This window comes from Marmota flaviventris, chromosome X, assembly GCF_047511675.1.
Source record: "Marmota flaviventris isolate mMarFla1 chromosome X, mMarFla1.hap1, whole genome shotgun sequence".
In the NCBI taxonomy this organism is placed as follows: Eukaryota; Metazoa; Chordata; class Mammalia; order Rodentia; family Sciuridae; genus Marmota; species Marmota flaviventris.
Window position 1 is genome coordinate 66,319,760 of NC_092518.1, and position 23,312 is coordinate 66,343,071.

Here is a 23,312-nt window from a genome sequence, read left to right on the forward strand (position 1 = left end):
ACTGAGAGAAGATTTCGGAGTTGCGTCTTCCTTGCGGGCAAGGGGTCGCGACAGAGTTACACCACAGTTTATAGCAGCACAGTTCACAATAGCCAAGTTATACAATCAAACCAGGTGCCCCTCAACAGATAATGGATAAAGAAAAGGTGGTGTTTATGTATGATATAGTTTTACTCAGTCACAAAGAATGAAATTATGGCATTTTCTGGTAAATGAATGAAACTGGAGAACTTCATGCTAAGTGAAATAAGCCAGGCTTGGGGACTTAAAGGTTGAATGTTTTCTCTTTTATGCTGAAGCTAGACCAAAATAAAGGGGAAAGGGGAGGGAATCCTATGAAAATAAAGGGAAATAAGTGAAGTAGAAGAAGTTGAAAGACAGTGAGAGAGGCAGGATGGGAAAAGTGAGGAACAGTGAAATGAAGATGACCAACTATGCTATGTAAATATGTGAATTTCACCTTTTTATGACTATGAATTACCAATTAAAAACTGTATAAAATAAATTGAAAGAAGATCAGTAGAACAGAGGAAGAATCTGCGGCAAGGAGGAGAAGAGAGTAAGAGGAAATACCAGGAACTGAAGTGGAGCAAATTATATTCTATGATTGTGTGATTACATAAACATGAACTGTAACATTGTATATAACTGAAATGTACTGATAAAAATACTAAAACAGAAGGAATCCTCAAAAATTTTCTCATTAAGAAAATGATTTTTTTTCCAGGTTTCATCAAATTTTCTATTTATATTCTCATGTATCTGGGGGCTGGGGATATAGCTCAGTTGGTAGAGTGCTTGCTTCACATCCCCATCATCGCCAAGAAAAAAACAAAAGAGATTCTTTAACATCATTTTGAATTTTTCTTCGATAATTTATAATTTTTTTCTTTGCATCAGTTACTAGAGAACTAATGTGTTATGTTGGTGTTTCATATTTTCATGCTTTTAATTTTTTTTTTTGGTTTTGAATTTTTATCTGTGTATCTGGTGGAGCAGTCACCTCTTCCAAACTTTATACAGTGCCTTTATGGCACTTTCACTTTTACATTGGCTTGAGGTTGCCAGTTGAGCAGGGTGCTTTGGCTCTGGTTCCACATTTGTACAGTGTTAGATTCTCTGTGCAGTTTCTTCAGTTGTCATCGATGTTAGCAATGACTGTGTATTCCTCAATGGTCTAGTTTGCAGGAATTTGTGAGTTACAGTGATTATGTATGCTATTTGTACATGAACTTTAGGGATCCCCCAGTTCATATCTTCCCTAAAATGAGGAGTCTTAGTTAGGGGTATCCCTCAGGATATTTCAAATGAGATGAATTACAGACATTTAGAGCAGCACTGGGATCCAGGCACAATTGTTGTGGAATCAAAATCTTGAGCTCAGGATCTTGATAAACTACTGTAGCACCTAGTATTTAAGGCATAGGTTCACTCTTCAAGGGAAGATACCAATTTCACATTAACAAAAGGGTCTGTTGTTCTCAGTCACACAATAATCTTGAGTTCTGGGTTCTGTCACATTGTGATTTTTCTGATCCTAGGGAAGAGAGTATAGCACTAGCATAATTCAAGGGAATAAGAGGTACTTGGGGAGAAGGGCATAGCTACAAATCTGTATCCAATTCCAATGGAACAGAGTGACAGTTTGAGCTCTGGAGGATGAAGTACCATGGTACTTCATGATTCTGGATCCCAGGATGGTGGTACCATGGTACTTCATATGGTACTTTGTGATTCTGGATCCCAGGATGGTGGTACATTTTAGTAGCCAGGCTTTGTCAGGTCTGGTGCAGCAGCAGGAACAGAATGATTCAGGAATGGAAAAATTGCTCTGTGAATTGTGTTTTGGAAGGTCTAGAGTAGTAGAATGATGATGTGGTATTCAGAGTCACAGCTGCTCTAACACCTGATGGCCCTTGGGTTTGGAGCTCTGCCTCACTTTCTGTGCAGGAGATTTGAGGCCTTTGATTCAGAAAGAGGTGTAGCATCTCTTTTGGGGCCAGAGGTTTGCTGCTCCAAGGTGTTGTTCGTTTAAGATCCCTGGTGGGGTGGAATATTACTTTGGCTGTGGTTCTGGGAAACACAACTTCTCTGGTAGTACAAAGTTCCAGGTCCCTAGAGGTGCCCCCCTTAAGGTTAGCTCTTAGAGGCGAGTAGACTAGTGACTTGGATGGGAAGATGCAGCAGCACTGTGGTAGTTTGACCCTAAAGGGTAGGGTATAGCAAAAGCATTGCTTGAAAATAGCATAGAAATTGTACAGAGATGTTTGGGTTTTAGTGATGGAAGGATGTAATGGATCTTCGTTCCTAAAGTGGGATTTACTCTAGCATCTTAGAACTCTGGTTCTAAGATGTCACAAAGCAATACCAGCAAAGAGCATAGGGAACAGGGCACAAAATTGTGCCTTTCTCTGGAGATAGTTGAGCATGTGGACTGCAGGGTGTTACCCCATTCACAACAGCCTCAACAAACAAACAAACAAACAAAAAACCCTTGGGAATCAATCTAACAAAAGAGGTGAAAGAACTCTACAATGAAAACTACAGAACACTAAAGAAATTAATTGAAGAAGGCTTAAGAAGATGGAAAGATCTCCCATGCTCTTGCATAGGCAGAGTCAATATTGTCAAAATGGTCATACTACCCAAAGTGCTGTACAGATTTAACATGATTCCAATTAAAATCACAATGTCATTCCTTATAGAAATAGACAAAACAATCATGAAATTCATTTGGAAAAATAAGAGATTGAGAATAGTCAAAGCAACCCTTAGCAAGAAGAGTGAAGTGGGAGGCATCACAATACCAGAAGTTAAACTATACTACAAAGCTATAGTGACAAAAATTGCATAGTATTGGCACCAAAATAGGCATGTAGACCAATGCTACAGAATAGAAGACACAGAGACAAACCTACATAAATAAGTTACCTCATACTAGACAAAGGTGTCAAAAATATAAATGGTAGAAAAGATAGCCTCTTCAACAAATGGTGCTGGGAAAACTGGAAATCCATATGCAGCAAAATGAAACTCACCATGCACAACAATCAACTCAAAGTGAATCAAGGATCTAGGAATTAAACCAGAGATCCTATACCTAATAGAAGAAAAAGTATGTCCAAATCTTCATCATGTCTGATTAGGTCCCGACTTCCTTATAAAGAATCCTAAAGCACAAGAAATAAAATCACGAATCAATAAATGGGATGGATTCAAACTGAAAAGCTTCTTTTCAGCAAAAGAAATGATTAATGAAGGGAAGAGAGAGCCTACATTTTGGGAGCAAATTTTTGCCACACACATCAGATAAAGCACTAATCTCCAGGATATATAGGAATTTTCAATAGTGAAGACTGCAGGTGTCTGTTGTGGTGTTGGGGACTACTGGGGTCTTCCTGAATACCTTTTACACAGGGAAACATGCCCCCAGGTTTGCAGCTGATACCAAAAGGAGATGGTATTGTAAGGCAAGACATTTTCTTCCTTTCTATACAAAGGCAACCTGACTTCCTATGATCTGTAAGATTTCTATTGTTGCTTTGCTGTTCTCTGGGGTTCTTAACTCAGCATTTGTTTAAACTGTGGTTATTTTATGTTTTGTGTTTTTTGTAGAACACTAGAAACTTCTAGTTGGATACCTTCACAAGAGGTATGTTTTTTTTAAAAAGCAGAGTAACAGAGTAGCTAGATAAATAGGGAAATGTAATTTAGAGAGCAGCTTTCAAAGATGAGAGATATTATAGTTCCAGAGTGATTATAGGAATGACCACTGGAGATAGATACATTGATGAGAAAGTAAATATAGCAAATAATTTCTAGAGTAAAGTCCTGAAGAATTAAGAGGTATGCAAGCATAGTGCTATATACTACAACTGACCTTAGGAAGGAGGAGGATTTTTTAATAAAAATACTAATACTTATTTCAAATATACTTTGTGACAGAATTAATTCAAAGTGTTACTAATTTCATCCTCATGGCATCCCCATTAGAAAATAACTATTTTTATTACATTTTTTATGATAATACCAAGAAACTGAGATAAGTGCTCCATACACCTTGGACGCAGATAAATCTAAAAGTGGATATATACAGATAAAATTGCAGACAGTATGGTAGATTAATTAAAAATTAATATTTTCAGACAGTATGGTAGAAAATTACATTGTTCTCCTCTGCTTGTTTCAATATTCTCAATTAAATAAAATATAAAGTGATAAGCAAGATTGAAGACAAGAAAGAAGTTTTGGAATTTTGAGGACAGATGAGAAGATAATGAATACTTGTCTCAGAGAGTAGAAAATAAGATCATGATGAATAAATAAAAACAGAATTTTCAAGAGTGGAAACAACCATAGTTTTAAAGTTAGATAGTCAGCATGGTTCTGTGATGATTTTCACCTATATTCTGCTGTTTAATTCAGGTGTATAATAGGTGGCAAGGCATGTTTATGTAAATTTAGTTTTTCACAAGGTGATTATGACAGAAGAAAAATAAGGTCAAGGAGTGTATGCAAGAAAATGGTTATATAGTGATGGACTGCTATGTTTTGCATCTGAAACATACCCTGAAGCCTCATCTGTTGAAGGTTTGCTTGGTTCCCCACTACAGAATTGGTCATTGGTAGGGCCTTTGGAAGATGGTGCATGATGAGAAATCTAACCTCATCAACGAACTAATTCATTGACCGATTCATAATTTAATGGGCTACTGGGAGGTGGTAGTACTCAGGAGGGAGGGCCCCATTGGAGGAAGTAGGTTCTTGAGGACAAATCCTTGAAGCCTATGTTTTATCCCCAGATCCTTCATCCTCTCTCTTTCACTCTGCTTCCTGGTTGCATGAGGTGAGCAGCTCTTATCCATCAAATATACCACACCATGATGCTCTACCTCATCAGGGATCTAGAAACATTGGGGCTAAAAGACCAAGGAATGAAATTTCTAAAATAGTAGACCAAAATGTTTCCTCTTTTAAGTTTTTTTTCCAGGAATTTTGTCACAACAATGGAAACCTGACATGGGCCCTGAAATCTATCTGGATAACAAAGAAAATAAGGACATGTAGTTGATAAAGAGTGAAAAACGTCCTTAGATAAAGGGCTAAAGATCTTGCTAGATTTGGAAAGAACATAAATCTAGCTCTTATCACATCTGTAATACATTATTCAAATACAATTCTCCCATCTCACTTTCATTTCTGGCATCATCCCAATAGATATTGCATACCAAAATGGGTGTGAGGCAGATTGTTATATGCAAAATTTTAAAGTCAAAGTTGCCCACCTATTGAATTTTCTGACTTTAAAGTTTATAAAAGGGGAAAGAGGAGAAGGAGGAGAAATTATGAGGTGATTTGTTTTGGAAAGAGTTTCTCCACTGCTGTGAGTTCTCATATACCCTTAAAGGATGAGAGGCAAGAAAGTTCTTCCTCTTCTAATAAAAAATTAATGGTAGGATTTTCATGGAATAACATAGCTTGAAATGTTTTCTCTACAGTTAGGAGAACACAGAGGACTAATGCTAGCCTTACACATGAGAAAGGTAAAGTATGCTATAAAAGCAGGATTGAGGTAAAAAGTATTGCAATTTGGACAAGTGATGCTTGAGCATTTTATGGGGACTAGATGTGGACCACATGAAATAATTAGCAGGAGGTCATTCTGGGTACCTTTGACAGGGTTACTTGGAGGGATGATGATGAGGATTTCAGCAGCAAGACCTAGAGGTGAATGCTAGATTCATATGAACTAAAGAAGGAGTCACCAGTGACCCATGAGAGTAGACACACCTATCTCCTACTCAAGAGAATCACAGGAGAGTTGTTCTAAAGTACCCCAAACAACAGTTAGTCCCACCATTGTGTATATCCACAATAAAGTAATTAAACTAAGTAACTATAGGTAAAATGGCAGAAAGATCATGGAAGGGAGCAGAGCTTGGGGGGAGAGGTTAGGAAGAAGAGGTACTGGGGACTCAATTAGAACAAGGTATATTCTATGGTTTTATAATTATGTAAAAATGGATTATATTGTCATGTATAACTAAGAAGAACCAATAAAAATGAAAGATAGTTAGTTTTAAATATCATTTGTACACAGAGAATATAGAGCCAGTCTAGAACAGACCCATTCCAATGAGACTATCCCATACTTATACCCACCAAAGGTGGGAGTAGTGGGTAAATGCAAAGCAAAAAAAAAAAAAAAAGAAATACAAAGAAATAAATCAACCATACTTTCCTGCCATTTAAGTAAATTCAAATTGGGGAAGGGTTTATTTGAATAATAATTAAACTTCAGAGTTTTATTGTTATCATATATTAAATATTTTTATTTTTCCATTTATTGTATTTTTGATTTAAGGTCACAATTGGACTTATTACCTAAGGATGATTTTAAAAAGTATGGGTTTTGTTGGAGTATTTTTAAAGGAGGAGGAATATTACCTCCAATAAATAAAAATTCAAGAGAAAGTAAGAAACAAAATAATAACAATAATACAGTTGTATTTTCATTATACCATGAGTATGCTTAACCAATGTATGTTATACCACTATCTAACCAAATTGAATTTATAATTTTTCTACAAACAAAACAACAAACCAGATAAAAATTGAATAATAGCATGAATGTGATTTATGATGTTATTTTGTTGAAATTAAATTGGAGGCCTCCGCCATGGCGAGTGGCAGCGGCGCCGGGTCGTCGGCGACCGCGGCGGCGAATCTGAATGCGGTGAGGGAGACCATGGATGTTCTGCTTGAGATTTCAAGAATTTTGAATACTGGCTTAGATATGGAAACACTGTCTATTTGTGTACGGCTTTGTGAACAAGGAATTAACCCAGAAGCTTTATCATCTGTTATTAAGGAACTCCGCAAGGCTACTGAAGCACTAAAGGCTGCTGAAAATATGACAAGCTGACTTTCTGGAGAGATCCTGATGAAATATGTCAAATTCCTCAAGAGGATTTGAAGATTGCATTTTAGTCAAGAATGTACAGTGAAATTACTGCATGCAGCAGTGTAGAAAAATTTTCCTTTTAAAAAGAATTATAAAACCATAGCTTTATAAATCAGTGGAAAGTGGCTTACAGAGAGAACTATCAAATGTGTTTGCATCGCATCTTTTTTTTTTTTTAATGGCCCTAATGTTTTGGCATTGCTATGTTTATATTTATGTATTCCTTATTTATAGCTCTGATAGCTTTAATTTTCTAAGCAGTCTGTCTATCAGATGTGCACATATGCTGTGCCTGGTGGAAGTATAGTGGAACCCATCAGTATTGATGTGTCGTAGTTATGACTTGTTGACATTTCCATTATAAACTTTAATTTTGAATTGTTTATGCATAATAACTGTTGATTTATGTTGTATCAGGCTGAAAGTTGACAAGATTTTAGCCACCATGTAAGAATTTGTATTTAAATTCCCCATGTATACCAGAATCTTTTTTTTTAAAATGAGAACATAGAAAACATTTCTTGTAATCTTCTCTTTAACAAAGAATATTTAGTTTTTTAAACAGGTTTTGGGCAGTTAATAGTGTGAATTAGATCATTTTGTATTTACTGAAAAATAAAACTTCTAGAAACTTAGATTTTAAAAGTAATAACAGTGCTTAGCTTAGTATTGTTTGTAGTTTGAGTCATTTACATCAAATAAGAATATTAGTTGAATGTTTTTCTAAGTTTTATATCCTATAAAGGCCTAAAAATAATGTATAAAGTGAAACATAGCCAACATGCAAAATTCCTTTTTACTTTTATTACATAAAAGTAATTGGAATTCTTATCTAATAAATATGATGTAGATATATAATAAATCACTAGATAAGTGGTGCGTTTCAATGAATATGTACTATTTTCTGAAGAAATAAGGATTTCTAGTCATTAAACAAAAACTAATGAAATGTGTATCAGGAATTATAAGTTTGCCTTTCTAAAATCATTTTGTGTGTCATTATTTACCCTTAAAGTTTTAACTCATCAAAATGATAATTCAAAAATAAATTTTAGAAAATTTAGGATGTTATTGGTTCTGTTTCTGTAACAGAATCTCAGTGGAATTTTTTTGCAAGGCTAATATGGATTTAATTTCATTGTTGACTAAATTTTAGATTTTTGTTAGATACCTTTTAAATGAATGGTATTCATTCTTCACTAATGTTTTTTATTGTTCATACAAGCTGAAGTGGTTTTTATAAGATTTAGTGATATTTAGGTAGCCACTTTCTCTGCTTTTTTTAAATATTTATTTGACCATTATGACTTTTAATTCATGGCATCTTTACCAGTAAACTGAAAAGGTCTATTAGCAGAACAAGTTGGGAGACAATAAGAATTTGTGATAAGCATTTGAATGAAACTAAACACTACAAATACTGCATGTTATTTATAAATCAAAGAGAACATTTATTCTCAACTCCAAAATGTGTATGCAGTTCTAGGCCATAAGAGTTGATAATATAGATTAAGTTATTTACGTATGAAGCAAAATAGGAAAAAATATTGAGAAAGGATTATGTTTACAGAGGCCTTCTTATGTGTCATATTTCTTAAATGTTTTTTGGTGATACTGGGGATTGAACCCTGATGCATTCCACTAAATCACATCCCCAACCCTTTTTTAAAAATATATATTTATTTGAGACTGGGTCTGGTGATATTGTTCAGGCTGACCTTGAACTTGTGATCTTCTTGCCTCAGCCTCCCAGATAGTTGGGATTAGGTGTGTGTCACTGCTGCTGGCTTTAAATGTATTAGTATCTTTTTAATGCATACTTCAGTAATATTTAAGAAATAAAATAAAATGATACAATTCCAATGCTGTACATGTTGACAATGACAAAAATAAAACCATATTGGTAGTAAAAAAAATTAAATTGGATATGCAACTATGTACCTCAGCAAGAGTTCATTTGAATTAACTTTGTTTAATTTGTTGATTGCCTAAGCATTATAATTCTTTCGATATTTTTCTGTATTTAAACTATATTAGAAATTCCATCCACTGATGCATTCTGAAAAGGGATTAATAAATGGTGGTGAATTCATTGAAAAAACTGAAAGGGACATAATGAAAACAAAATGTCTTAAATATAAATGCACATAGAATAACCACTTTTGTACTAGCACAGACATTTTTCTTGCGTATAGAGTTCGATGTCAACTTTCTCACATAAACTGTATCTATTTCAGTTTAAGTTTTATTAGAATGAATCAAGAAATTAAAGGTGTTTACAAAGTAATCTCAGTGCAGAATTCTAGATTATAATGATATCCACTTGTTTACACCTTTTTTTAAAAATTATACGTTAACATTGTTTTATGAACAACACAATGTTTTCAAAGTATATGTATATTGTGGAATGATTAAGTCTAGCCAATCAACAAGTGTACTTCCTTCCATAGTTATCATTTTTTTGTGATGATAGCACATAGCATCCATTTTCTTACACTTGCATCACTCACACTTAATATGAGAGAAAAATCATTTAATGATATTTAGTGAGTATTTCCAAAATTTTTACTTTACATATATCTTCCATTTTGCACTTATTCCAACAATTTAGATGATATTTAGTAATATTTACACAACTTATATAATTATGTGTTTTATATTATATGTTATATAATTTATTATTACAACAAATATAATTGGAATAAACATGTTTTGAGCACAGTTACCTCAGTAAATATATGACTCAATGGGTGAGAACAGAGGTACTCAAATTTTCTAGAATTGTGTTGTATAATACAAAAGTCATTAGTAACATATGGAAATGTAAGTTTAAATGGAATTAAATTAAAAGTTTCAGCTCGGGTTCAGTATGTATGCCTGTTATTCCGCTACCTTGGAGTCTGTGGCAGAAGGATCACGAGTTCAACACCAGCACTTGTAAGTTATAAAGACCTGTCTCAAAAATAAATAAAAAATAATAATTCCTCAAAAGTCTAAGAATGGACCACCATATGATTCAGCTATCTCACTCTGTTATTTTTCAAAAAGAACTAACATCAGCATACTACTCTCCAAGTATTGGAGAATTATTGAAGAGTTTTTAATCTGGTCTTTAACCTGGTCAGATTTAAATTGGAGAGGAAAAAGACAAGTAATAGGAAGCTCTGAAAATGATACATGTAGGAATGGAGAGAAGATTATAATTTGAGAAATGTTTTTTTCATGTGAAAGAAGCAGTTATAGATGTGAAAGGGAAGAATTGTTGAATCTTAGATTTATAATTTAGGTGAAAGAATGGATCATTTCTGAGAAATAACATACAAAAGAAAGGTAAATGTGTACAGGAAAATTTGAGAAAAAAAAAGTTCAGATGATAAATCCTGGGGCTCAAGATAATCTTGGGGAAAAAAAGAGAAATCATATTACTGCTCATAATTATATAAGTGATGGAATAAATGTGGGACTTGGAGTTTAAAAAGCAGGTTTTAAGGAAGCAATATCATAAAGGAATTGGTAAAATAATAAGTTAGAGACATACTCGCATATTAAACTTAATTTCTTTGAAGTTGGACAGAATTAAAATCAAGGTATAGACACGTGAGAGTGCTGCTTAAAGTAGAATGGTGAAGGTCCTGTTATTGGAAGGCTAGGTTTGAAGCTGTATTACCTGTATAGATATTTAAATAACAATAATGAAATGAAAACTTCCTACATTTACCATTCACTATGGAACAAACATGATGCTATGTTGTTTGTTCAATTCTTCCAGAAATCTTATGAGATAGTATTATCCTGTTTTGCACAAGAAAACTAAGAATAACAGTAAATCTCTTGCTAAATGTTATACCATTGATAAGTATTTGAATCTGTACATCAACTCAGATATGTTTGAATCTAAAAATCTGTACTCTTTCCAGTATATCATGCTGCCTCTCATAACATAGGATTATGAGATTATGACAAAAGTTACAAGAGTGTCAATATATTAAAAATTCATTAATTAACAAATAACAATATTAAATATTGAAAGTACTATATGATAGATATTCTCTTTTTTTTTAGAGGAGGAAATATTTATTTTGGAGCTCATGATTTCAGAGGTCTCAGTCCATAAAAGGCCAATTCCATACTTCGGGGCCTAAGGAGAGGCAAAACATAATAGCAGAAATGTGTGGTGGAGAAAAATGGCTCAGGACGTGGTGATCAGAAAGTAGAAAGAGAGAGACCACCACTCGATGAGGACAAAATATACACCCCAAAGGCACACTCTCAGTGACCCAGCTCCTCCAGCCACACCCCATCTGCTTTCAGTTGCCCTCATAACCCAATCATTTTACCTCTTAGCATTCTTGCAGTGTCTCACACATGAGCTTTTTGGGGATACCTCATACCCATACCATGACATCAAATATGAAAATTCACCTGCACAGCAGCCCTACGAGGGTCACTGTTACTGTAAGGTGAGGCGACAGGGACAGTATTTTCAGGATTTTGACCAGGCCATAGAAATAGTAGACGGCAGGGGCACCCCTAGCAGTCTGTCACTAGGATCTGACCCACTCCACCCACCACTGTGTGAGCAGCCACTGAAGGGTGTAAGACCTTCCTGTGGCTGCTGTAATGAAGTATTGCAGATGATAGGAGCGGGGCTGGGGAACTTAAACAACAGGATTTTATTGTCTGGTAGTTCTGGAGGCTGCAAGTCTCAGGTCAAGGTGTCAGTAGGGCTTATTCCTCCTGAGGACCATGAGAGAGAATCCGTTCTGCTATTTTCCCCTTGTTTCTTTTGTTGGATGTTGATCTTTGGCAATGTGTCTTTAGCCACATTGACACACCTCTTCCTTCATGTTCCCATGGCATTCTCCCTGTGTCCAGACATGCCCCCATTTTTTAAAAATAAGGACACCAGTCATATTGGATTAGGGAGTTGCCTTACTCCAGAATGACCTCAACTTATATTTGAAATTCTTCTCTTTCAAAACAAGGTCACGTTCTGCGGGATTTAACATGTGAACTTTTGGGGGGGCACAGTTCAGCTGGTAACAGATGAAGTTTCCGAACCTATCAAAAACTGTTATGAGCCTAACCTGTTGTAAGCACCCACCATTCTGTACTTCATGCTATGTGGATTGATCCCCATGGAAGCATTTGCTCACTCCCCTGATATAGGCTCTCTTGTTTCCGACTCAGCTGTCCCCAGAGACTGGGCAGACAATAAAAATGAACACATGAATGAATACATGCATCAGCTAGAGGACAGAGTGGTGGGGAAGGTGGGAACCAGAGCACACACACTCCCTCCACACAGAGCAGCTCACACCAGTTCCAGCTGATTGTTGCTGAGGGAATATGGACTTAGTACTGCCAGGCCCTAAGTACTCCATGACTAGGTGGAAATTTGGAATTTTGTGTGAACTTTTGTGACTTTTGAAAGTTGTAGCTACTTAAAACATTTTGTAACTCTGTAGGCTAAGCAAACAAAAAACAGAAGGGGCCTGGCACTGTACATTCACCACCCCTGTTGTAATGTCTCCCTGTTAAAACAGGCCCAAACTCAGTCTGAGTTCTGTGAGATAGGAAAATATTATTGCAGAGTCAAAACTTATCTCCAAGAAAACCATATTATAGCTACTGTTTTCCAAATTCCAAGGAGCGGAAGTCTATTACAAGGATCTCTCCTTCTTCTTCCTCATCTACGAGATTCTTGGAGCCCTTTGTTTTGGAATAAGGAAGAGCAAGAAAAGTAATCACTGGGGCAGCTGTCTTCTGCTTATTTCTTGTGCACATATTCCAGCTCTGTGACTGAGCTGGCTGTGGGATGTTGCTCTGGGATGCTTAGGCCTGGTTCTGGTGAAAGGACTCGGAACTTGTATTTCTTGCACCTTAAGTCAAGGCTAGCTTATTCTAGCTGAATAAATTAAAGGAAATCTAGCTTCTTTCCTACCCAGACAGTATGTGAAGATAAGCTGGAATTCAAACCTATTTTGTTTTCTTTCTCCACCGTATTTTGAACAACTATAAAACCTTTACAACAGTTGCGAGAACAGTATAGAGAGTACCTGTTTCTATTCATCCTGGTCACTAAACGTTCCCATTTTGGCACATTTGCCTCCCTCCTTTTCTGTCTCTCAACCTTCCCCCAGAGAATTTGAAAGTCCCCTGGAGATCTGATGACACTGCATCTTGAAATGCCTCCGCAGGTCTGTCATACAGCAAGGGCATTCTCCCACATAACCACACATAGTTGGCTGCCAGGAAGCTTACCCTTCATACAAGACCATTACATAGCACATGGTCTGCATTTCTCAATATCTCTGATAATGTACTGTGAGTTGTTCCCCCCAAACTGGTGTTGGCTTTGGGTGTCAGGGCTTCAGTCTCCTTCAGGTTCAAATGACTCACCCAACTTTTTGCCTCTTATCTAAACATTTTTGAAAGGTCCAGCCTATTTCTCCACAATTTGGATTTTTTCAAGCACACTTTTATTTAGGCTAAATATTTTTTGCAAGATGTAGGTATTGCCACATGGGCACATGAGGACAGTGTTTTCTATCATTGATAATGAGTGTGTCTGTCTGGTTAAGGTGGCATCTCCTGGATTTCTCTGGTGTAAGCTACCTTTTTGCCTTTATAATTAACATCTAAACTGTGGACACTGTGGGAAAGAACTGTATCTTCATGGCCATCCACCTAATAACTTCTGCATTTACTGCTGTCACTGCCAGAACATATTAATTCTATGCTGGCCGTAAACCAGTTTTTCTATATTTAGTTGTTGGCATTCGTTTGTAAAGAAGAGACCTTCTTTTCTTCCTTTCTTTCTTTTTTTTTTAGTTGAACATGGACACAATATCTTTGTTTTACTTATTTATTTTATGTGGTGCTGATGATTGAACCCAGTACCTCACATGTGCTGGACAAGTGCTCTACCACTCAACTACAACCTAGCCTCTTTTCTTCCTTTCTTCTCTTTGTCCTTCCTGTTTTTGTATGGACTCATTTTTGTCCAACCTATTATATTTCACTCCTGTCGTTATTCCTTTTGATGCTTGGCTTGGTCCCAGGGTAGACTGTAGGAGTCCTTTCAAGCTGCCTTTGGTGTCTTTTTGACACCTATTACTTTCTTTTTTTTTAAAAAAAAATTTATTTGTTTTAATTAGTTATACATGACAGTATAATGAATTTATGTACTTTGGTATATCATATATAGATGGTATATAATTTCTCATTTTTCTGAGTGTACATGTTGTAGAATCACATTGGTCATATAGTGACATATATACATAAAGTAATAAAGTCTGCTTCATGCTTCATTTTACTATCCTTCCTATCCCTACATCCCCTCCCCTCCCCTCCCTTCACTTCCCTCTACCTAATCTAAGGTAATTCTGTTCTTCTCTAGTGCCCCTTCCTGCCACAGTCTGGCTGGGCACAAATGCTGCAGTCTGGCTGGGCACACAATCACGAGCCACCACACAGCTTGTAGATTCAAACAGCAACTCTTTATTCCTGAACTCACACCAGCGGTCTACAATCACGTTCTGGGGAAATCCACGTTCTCTGCCCAAATCCACCTCCACTGGGCTTCTATCTCCAAAATATACTGTCTGAATCCCGTGAGAACTCAAGGGGAACTCAGGCAGCAGGATACGCCCTATTCCCAGCAGGAATAATCTTAAACCTTAAACCTGGAACCTAAACCGGGAACGCCCTAATCCACCTTGGTCCTTGAGCAAGGTCACCTACATTCAATGTCACTGCAACATGGGGTACGCTGGCAAGGAAACTGTCATACCTACTTGGCTAATGGCTCCCAGCATCTCCCCCCTTCTGATTAATTAAACAACAAGCAATGTGGCTTAAGGACCGTGCCTGGTAGGTTGTCCAATTCAACATATGGTTCTTACCCGTCATCGGAAAACTGACCTTTAGGCGTCAGCCTCCTGTCTTAGGTTGATACCACTGCAATTGAATCATACCCGTCACTGACTACCGGTCCAGCATATAGCCATTGGCCCCCAAATTTTAGACCATCACTAGCAGAAGGGAGGAGGATACAGAAATGCCAGGACACCAAGCCAATTGACGGCTTCTTGGGAAAAATTGCATCACTGGTGACACCATCAGCAAAGATATGTCAGCACTACCACAATTAACATGGGGTGCGCTGGCAAGGAAATAAAAATTGCATCACTAGTGACACCATCAGCAAAGATATGCCAGCATTACCACAATTCGCTGCACCAAACGATAGTTACATAGTCCAGGCAAGTTCTGCAAGCAGTTCAAAGCAGAGGAATCTATCAATATGTCCATTTCCTCCCAAAATCCGTTTCCTCCCAAAGTAAGTTGACTCTTTGATTGAGCATTACTTGTTGAGTTATATTCATTGATGCATCAGTTTATACAGTTTACTGTGATAGCTATCATAGAAGCTGTAGTCTGGTTTTATCTTTGTCTTCACCGGCACTGGGATGGAGATAGGAATTCTGGCAATGATGCTAAAGAGACATTATCCTGAAAAGAATTATTAAATATAATGAAAAGGAAAGGTGAAAGTAAACAAACAGATCTGTTAACCTACTTTAAAAACAATCCTTAACAGCTTTTTACCTAATTTAAATTAGTAAACAAACAGATCTGTTAACCACCTTTAAAAACAGTCCTTAACAGCTGTTTACCTAATTTAAATTAAACCATTTAAATCACGTGAATAAAAAAAAATAATAATAATTCGGATCCATTTTTTCATGAGTGCTCCTCATATAAGAAATATGGACATACGCACATATAGACATACAACACAAAACACAAATGCGCACACAAATGTACAACACATAAGAAAATAGTAAAGGCCTTGTAGCTTTACCTGGGTGAAATCTCCATTGCAATGTTTAAAAACTCCACAGTCAAAAAATAAAACTGATCAGAAAAACATTAACCTAGGTTTGTATGAGCTCAAAAAATAAAAATAGAACCTTATGATGTGGAAAAATGCAATAATAAAATAGCTATTGAAAAAAGCATCCTGGTTAATCACTGTCGCAGATGTAAGAATGGCCAAGCTGGAGTTCTGGATATCAGCTGTTATGGATTTGAGTCAAATCATCTTCTTTTCGATCTGTAGAAATTGTTTTAGTTAATCTCTCTGGAATCCAAATCGGCTGCTGTTCTCCCTGTGGAAACACATAAACAGACCCCCGACTCCAGACAATCACTGGGTCAGGACCTTTCCAATGTCCTGTTAGAATATCTTTCCAAAGTACTTTAGGCTTATGTACATTTTTTGGATACATATGCCTTTCCGCAGCACTAAGTCCTGATGAATCCAAATTTAAAAAGTTTAGAGTAAAAAGGGTTATTTTAAGTTTATCTTTGGGGGATATATACCCCCTTCCAATTCCCTCTTTTTGCTTTAATAAGTATGTTTTAATAGTTTGATGAGCTCTTTCAACTATGCCTTGTCCCTGTGGATTGTATGGGATTCCTGTTATATGAGTAATACCAAATGATGAGCAAAATTGTTTAAAAGAGGTAGAGGTATAGCCAGGACCATTATCGGTTTTTAACTGTTTAGGAACACCCACAGTGGCAAAATTTTGTAAGCAATGAGCTATAACATCTTTAGTTTTTTCTCCGGCATGAAGGGAGCCCATCAAAAATCCAGAAGAAGTATCAACTGTAACGTGTAAATATTTTAATTTTCCAAATTCTGGCAAGTGTGTGACGTCCATCTGCCAAATATGGTTAGGTATCAGTCCTCTAGGATTGACTCCAAGATTAACTTGTGGTAAAAATGTCACACAATTTTGACATTGTTTTATTATATGTCTGGCTTGTTCCTTAGTTATTTTAAAACACTTTTGTAAAGTATTAGCATTAACATGAAACCTTTTATGAAAATTTGTAGCTTCTTCAAATGTAGAGAAAATATGTATGTCATGTGTAGTTTTATCTGCTAAATCGTTGCCCAAACTAAGGGCTCCAGGCAATCCTGTATGTGCTCTGATATGTCCTATAAAGAATGGATCTTTTATGTCCCAGATTAGACTTTGTATAGTGGAAAGCAAAGAGAAAACAGTAGAAGAAGGGGAAATCCTACCAGCATCTTCAAGAGATACTATAGCATTAACTACATACTGACTATCAGAAAATAAATTAAATACAGAATCTTTAAACATCAAAAAATCTTGTAAAATTGCATTAAGCTCTACCTTTTGAGCTGATTGTTTGGGTACTAAAAATGTAAAAGTTTGATCAGGGGTAACTACTGCTGCTGTACCATTATTAGACCCATCAGTGAATATATTTGGAGCATTCATGATAGGTGTTTTTCTTGTCATTTTAGGAAAAACTACAGGATGCTTAGACCAAAAAGACAACAAAGGATTAGATGGTAAATGATTATCAAATGTAACATTAGATTTGCACATGATTATTGCCCAAGTATTTAACTCATTAGCTAACTCATCAATTTGATCCATAGTATATGGAGTAATAATTTTATTGGGAGAAATTCCAAACACTCCCTTCGCTGCTCAGGCAGCAGGATACGCCCTATTCCCAGCAGGAATAATCTTAAACCTTAAACCTGGAACCTAAACCGGGAACGCCCTAATCCGCCTTGGTCCTTGAGCAAGGTCACCTACATTCAATGTCACTGCAACATGGGGTACTCTGGCAAGGAAATTGTCATACCTACTTGGCTAATGGCTCCCAGCACCTTACCTTATTGTGAATTAGTATCCACATATTAGAGAAAACATTTGGCCTTTGGTTTTTTGGAATTGGGTTATTTCACTTAGCATGATATTTTCCAACACCATCCATTTACTGGCAAATGCCATAATTTCATTCTTCTTTAAAGTTGAGTTATATTTCATTGAAAAATATATATATCACATTTTCTTTATCCATTCATCTATTGAAGGACACTTAGGTTGGTTCCATACTTTAGCGATTGTGAATTGAGCTGTTATAAATATTGATGTGACTGCATTACTGTACTATACTGATTTTAAGTCCTTTGGGTATAAACCAAGGGGTGGAATTGCTGGGTCAAATGGTGATTCCATTCCAAGTTTTCTGAGGAATATCCATACTGCTTTCCATAGTGATTGTTCCAATTTGCAGTCTCACCAGCAATATATGAGTGTACATTTCCCCCCACATGCTCATCAACATTTATTGTTGCCTGTATTCTTGATACTTGCCATTCTGACTGGAGTTAGATGAAATCTTTTGATTTGCATTTCCCTAATTGCTAGAGATGTTGAACACTTTTTCATATATTTGTTGATCAGTTGTATTTCTTCTTCTGTGAGGTGTCTTTTCAGTTCCTTAGCCCATTTATTTATTGGATTATTTGTTTTTTGGTGTTAAGTTTTTTTTAGTTCTTTATATATTTTAGAGATTAATGCTTTATTGGAGATGCATGTGGTGAACATTTTGTCCCAATCTGTAGGCTCTCTCCTCACATTATTGATTGTTTCCTTTTCAGAGAAAAAGTTTTTTTTTTTTTTTTTTTTTAAATTTGAATGCATCCCTTTTATTGATTCTTGATTTTACTTCTTGTGCTTTAGGGGTCTTCTTAAGGAAGTCAGATCCTAGGCTGACATAGTGAAGATTTGGGCCTACCTTTTCTTCTATTAGATGCAAGGTCTCTGTTCTTTGAAGCACTTTGAGTTGATTTTTGTGCAGGGGGAGAGATAGAGGTTTAATTTCATTTTGCTACATATGGTTTCCCAGTTTTTCCAGGACGATTTGTGAAGAGGATATCCTTTCTCCAATATATGTTTTTGGTGCCTTTGTCTAGTATGAGATAACTGTATTTATTGAGAACTAATAAATGTTTACAGCAAACTAGCAGGATATAAAATCAACACCCATAAATCAAACACATTCCTAAATATCAGCAATGAATTCATTGACAGAGAAATTAGAAAAACTATCCCATTCACAATCGCCTCAAAAAAAAAAAAAAACCAAAAAACAAAAAACAGTACCTGGGAATCAAAGAAAAGAGGTGAAAGACCTTTACAACAAAAACTACAAAACACTAAAGAAAGACATTGAAGAAAACCTCAGAAGATGGAAAGATCTCTGTGTCCTCTATTCTGTACCATTGGTTACAAGTCTATTTTCATGCCAATACCATGCCATTTTTGTTACTATAGCTTTGTAGTATAGTTTAAGTTTTGGTATTGTGATGCCTCCTGCTTCACTTTTCTTGCTAAGGATTACTTTAAGTATTCTTGCTCTCTTATTTTTCTAAATAAATTTCATGATTGCTTTTTCTACTTCTATGAAGAATGTCATTGGGATTTTAATTGGAATTACCTTAAATCTGTATAACACTTTTGATAGTATGGCCATTTTGACAATATTAATTCTTTCTATCCAGGAGCATGGAAAATATTTCCATCTTTTGAAGACATTTTCTACTTCATTTTTTGAATTTGATCTGTTTAAAGCATGTATGACCTCCTCATTCAGTTTGGGTAGGTAATATGTCTCTAGGAATTTGTCGATGTCTTTGATATTTTCTATTTTATTCAAGTATCAATTTTCAAAATAGTTTCTAATTATCTTCTGTATTTCAGACGTGTCCATTGTGATATTTCCTTCTTCATCTTGTATTTTATTAATTTTATTTTCTCTTCATTAGCATGGCCAGGGGTTTATCTATTTTATTTATTTTTTCAATGAACCAACTTTTTTATTTGTCCATTTTTTCAATTGTTTCTTTTGTTTTAATTTCATTAATTTCAGCTCTGATTTTAATGATTTCCTGTCTTCTACTGCTTTTGGTGTCGATTTGTTCTTTTTTTTCCCCTAGGGCTTTAAGATGTAGTGTTAGGTCATTTATTTGTTAACTTTTTATTCTTTAAATGAATGCACTCAATGCAATGAACTTTCTTCTTAGTACTGCCTTCATAGTGTCCCAGAGATATGTTTTGATGTGTTGTATCAGTGTTCTCACTTACCTCTAAGATTTTTTATTTGATCCTTGATTTCTTCTACTATCCATTCATCATGCAATAGTGTATTATTTAATCTCCATTTGTTAGAGTAGCTTCTATTTTTTATTTTATCATTGATTTCTAATTTCTTTCCATTGTGAACTGATAGAATGCAGGGTATTATCTCTGTTTTTTTTTTTTTTTTTGTATTTACTAAGAGTTGTTTTGTGGCATAGATATGGTGTATTTTAGAGTAGTAGTCATGTACTGATGAGAAGAAAATATATTTGCTCATTGATGGAAGAAATATTCTATCTATGCCTGTTAAGTCTAAATTATTGATTGTGTTATTCAGTTCTATATTTTCTTGATTTTTGTTTAGAAGATCTGTCCAATAGTGAGAGAGTGTATTAAAGTCACCCATTATTATTGTGTTGTGTTCTTTTTGATTCTAGAAATTGAGGAGGGATTTTTTGATGCACATAGATGCTCATTGTTTGGGGAGCATCTATATTCATCAAACAAACAAAAATATTTATAATTGTTATGTCTTGCTGATATATACTTCCCTTAAGAAATATGAAATGTTCTTCTTTGTCTCTTCTGGTTAACTTTGGCTTGAAGTCTACTTTATCTGAGATGAGGATGGAAACCTCTGCTATGACAGGCACTCTTTATTTGGATATTTCATTAAACTTTTTAACCCAAGGAGAAAGGTATCCTTATTATAATTTTATAGATGAAAAAACCGAGGGAGAGTAAAGGACCTTGATATAGGTTGTACAGCTAGTTAGCAGTGATAGTAGGGATTTAAACCTGGGTTTGACAAGAGTTAGAGACCACACACTGTGCAGAAAAAAATGTGACTCAGTGGAAAACTATGCATTGTGTACCATCTATAGAACACCCTTCTGGGTTATCTGAATCTGGGAAATATTTTACAACCATGTAAATTGTAAATAACTGATAATAATGTAAATAATAATTGTTTATAAAGTTGCAAATTATGTCCTGTGCAGTAGGAGTCCAATAGACTTCCCTTTCTCACTTCTACCCCTATTGAAAAAGTTTTTACCTCCATTTGCACATTCATTTTAATTTTCCTTATCTATTAATGTGTTTGTTCTTCACAGTTTCTTTTTAACCGGTAATCTCATCTGCCTTATTCGTTCATGATTAAATAAAATATGTAACATGTGTTTAATATCTGTATGAGTCATGTTTTTACTTTTTTTCACGAAAAATTTTTATTGGTTTTCCAGAGATGCCCAAAGGACTAAACAAAGCCAGGTAAACTTTCTAAAAAGAGATGTGCATCTCATGGGCAGTTTAAAAACTGTTAGGTGTGGTGACACATGCCACAGCAGTTTGGGAGACTGAGACAGGAGGATTATGAGTGCAAAGACAGCCTCAGAAACTTGGCAAGGCCTTATGTAACTCAGTGAGACCCTGTCTCTAAATATAATATAAAAAAAGGGCTGGGGGGATGTGGCTCAGTGGTTAAACAACTTTATCTTGATTTATAATTTTCTTCTCTTCTAGTTTTGTGTTTTGTATTTTGGTGTGGTTTTGGTTTATTTATAGTTGATAAGGTATATCCCATTGGTGGTAGCAATTATTGGGAATTTGGTTTTACAGACTATATATTGGAATTTTGGGTTTTCTAATCTCATCAATGTTTTCTATAAGTGGGTTAATAGTTTACAGGCATTTATTCTCTGTTCAGTGAGAACAGAGAATCTTAATTGTGGTTGTTATTTATGTTTGTTTTGCTTACTTGTCCACTTTGAGCTAAAATCATTAGTAAGAAGAGCTCTTTAATATCTGTACTAGTAACTCACTCTCTTTCTTCCTTCCTTCATTCCCTCTTTTCTTCCTTTCATTTTTCCTTTTTCTTTCTTTCTTTTATAATGAAGAGTTCAACACTGTGGTGCTTTATCACTGAGCTAAATACTGAGGCATCCTCAACCTTCTTTATTTTTTTAAAAAATTTTGAGACAGAGTCTCACCAAATTGTTGAGGTTGGCCTTGAACATGTGAGTCCTGCCTCAGCCTCACATGTTGCTAGGATCATAGATATGTGCCATAGCACCTGGCTGGACTGATAACATTTTGTGCTGAAATTTTAGAATTGAAGCTATAAACCCTCTTTATGTGTCTTTATCCAGGTGCCTGTAATTCATAAAGTTCTTGACCTCTCATTATGTATGTGATATTTCTACCTCCAGATGATGTTAATAAATTCTATCACTTTAATACAATAAGTGAAAGCAGTTAATTTTGCCTAAAAATAAATTATATCATAAAGTCCCTTAAATTAAAGGATTTCTATTTTGTATAGCCGATAGAGAAAAATAGAACTTATGTAAAATGAATATTTCTAAGATTCCAAGAAATTAAGGAAATTGAGTATTTAAAAATTTCCATGTGGTAAAAATATTATTCTTGAGGAAACTGACTTAGAAATGTTTTACAAATCAAGGTTTTCATATTTTAGGTGAAATTTAGCAAATGAGAGCAATCTACAATTGTAGCTTTATGAAAGTAGTTGTGTTTTCTTCTCTGAATGTCAGTGTTAAGTAAAATATAAGAAAACAGTTTTTATTATGCTTGGATATGTTTTTTCCTCAACTTATACAGGTTTACTGACAATTAAGCTAGCAGTATTTCTACTTGCTGTTAAGATTACGAAAAATTGTAAAATGTTCATTTAAACAAATCAAATCATTATTCTGGTAAGCTTCATTTCAGCACCCTGCTTTAGGGTATATCAACTTGGAGATAATTTTCAAGACCTCTAAGCAACTTAAAATCTTGGACTGATTAAAAAGAATATCTTGGACATATAGTGAATTCAGTTAATTCACTGGATGTCTACATCAAATCTAAATAAAATGAAACTGATGACTAAGCAGAAATTTATATTTATATATTTTCACTTCATATTTTTATAGATGAAGTATGTCTTTCGGTCATAGTAATATGTTCATTTTTTGCAACATTGAAAGGGTATATGTGGAATGTGTATGGCTATAAAAGTTGTATGTGTGTCCAAAAGCTCTCCTAAGCACTAAATGCTGATGCATAGTAGGAAATTCTCAATTACCCATCCCTAGTTTTATGTGAATAAATATTACTGAGCTGGGGATGTGCAGTTCAGTGATAGATCATTTGCCTATCATGCACAAGTCCCTGGGTCCAATCCTCAGGCCTGAAAAAAAGAAAGAAAAAAAGGAAAGCCAAGAGCTGTTGTAGACAACTGTGATCACAATAATTCAGAAGTCTATGAAAGGAAGATTCATATACAGCCTCAGCAACTTAGTGAGACCCTGGTGAATTCTTTCTAGAATGTTCACAGTTTACTCTCCCCTGATCTATCAGAGGAA

At 35.3% G+C, this 23,312-nt stretch overlaps 1 protein-coding gene across 1 annotated transcript; it reads left to right on the top strand.

Moving 5' to 3' along the window:
- The first annotated feature begins 6,676 nt into the window (after positions 1–6,676).
- Positions 6,677–7,437, top strand: LOC114089668 (mitotic-spindle organizing protein 1). Its single transcript, XM_027931586.2, has one exon. The coding sequence runs from the start codon at positions 6,680–6,682 to the stop codon at positions 6,923–6,925; it is 246 nt and encodes an 81-aa protein (XP_027787387.1). The 5' UTR covers positions 6,677–6,679; the 3' UTR covers positions 6,926–7,437.
- Positions 7,438–23,312: the final 15,875 nt, after the last annotated feature.

Bases quoted from the DNA above. Each gene is read 5' to 3' on its own strand.
- LOC114089668 (XM_027931586.2), top strand. From the start codon at position 6,680: ATGGCGAGTGGCAGCGGCGCCGGGTCGTCGGCGACCGCGGCGGCGAAT.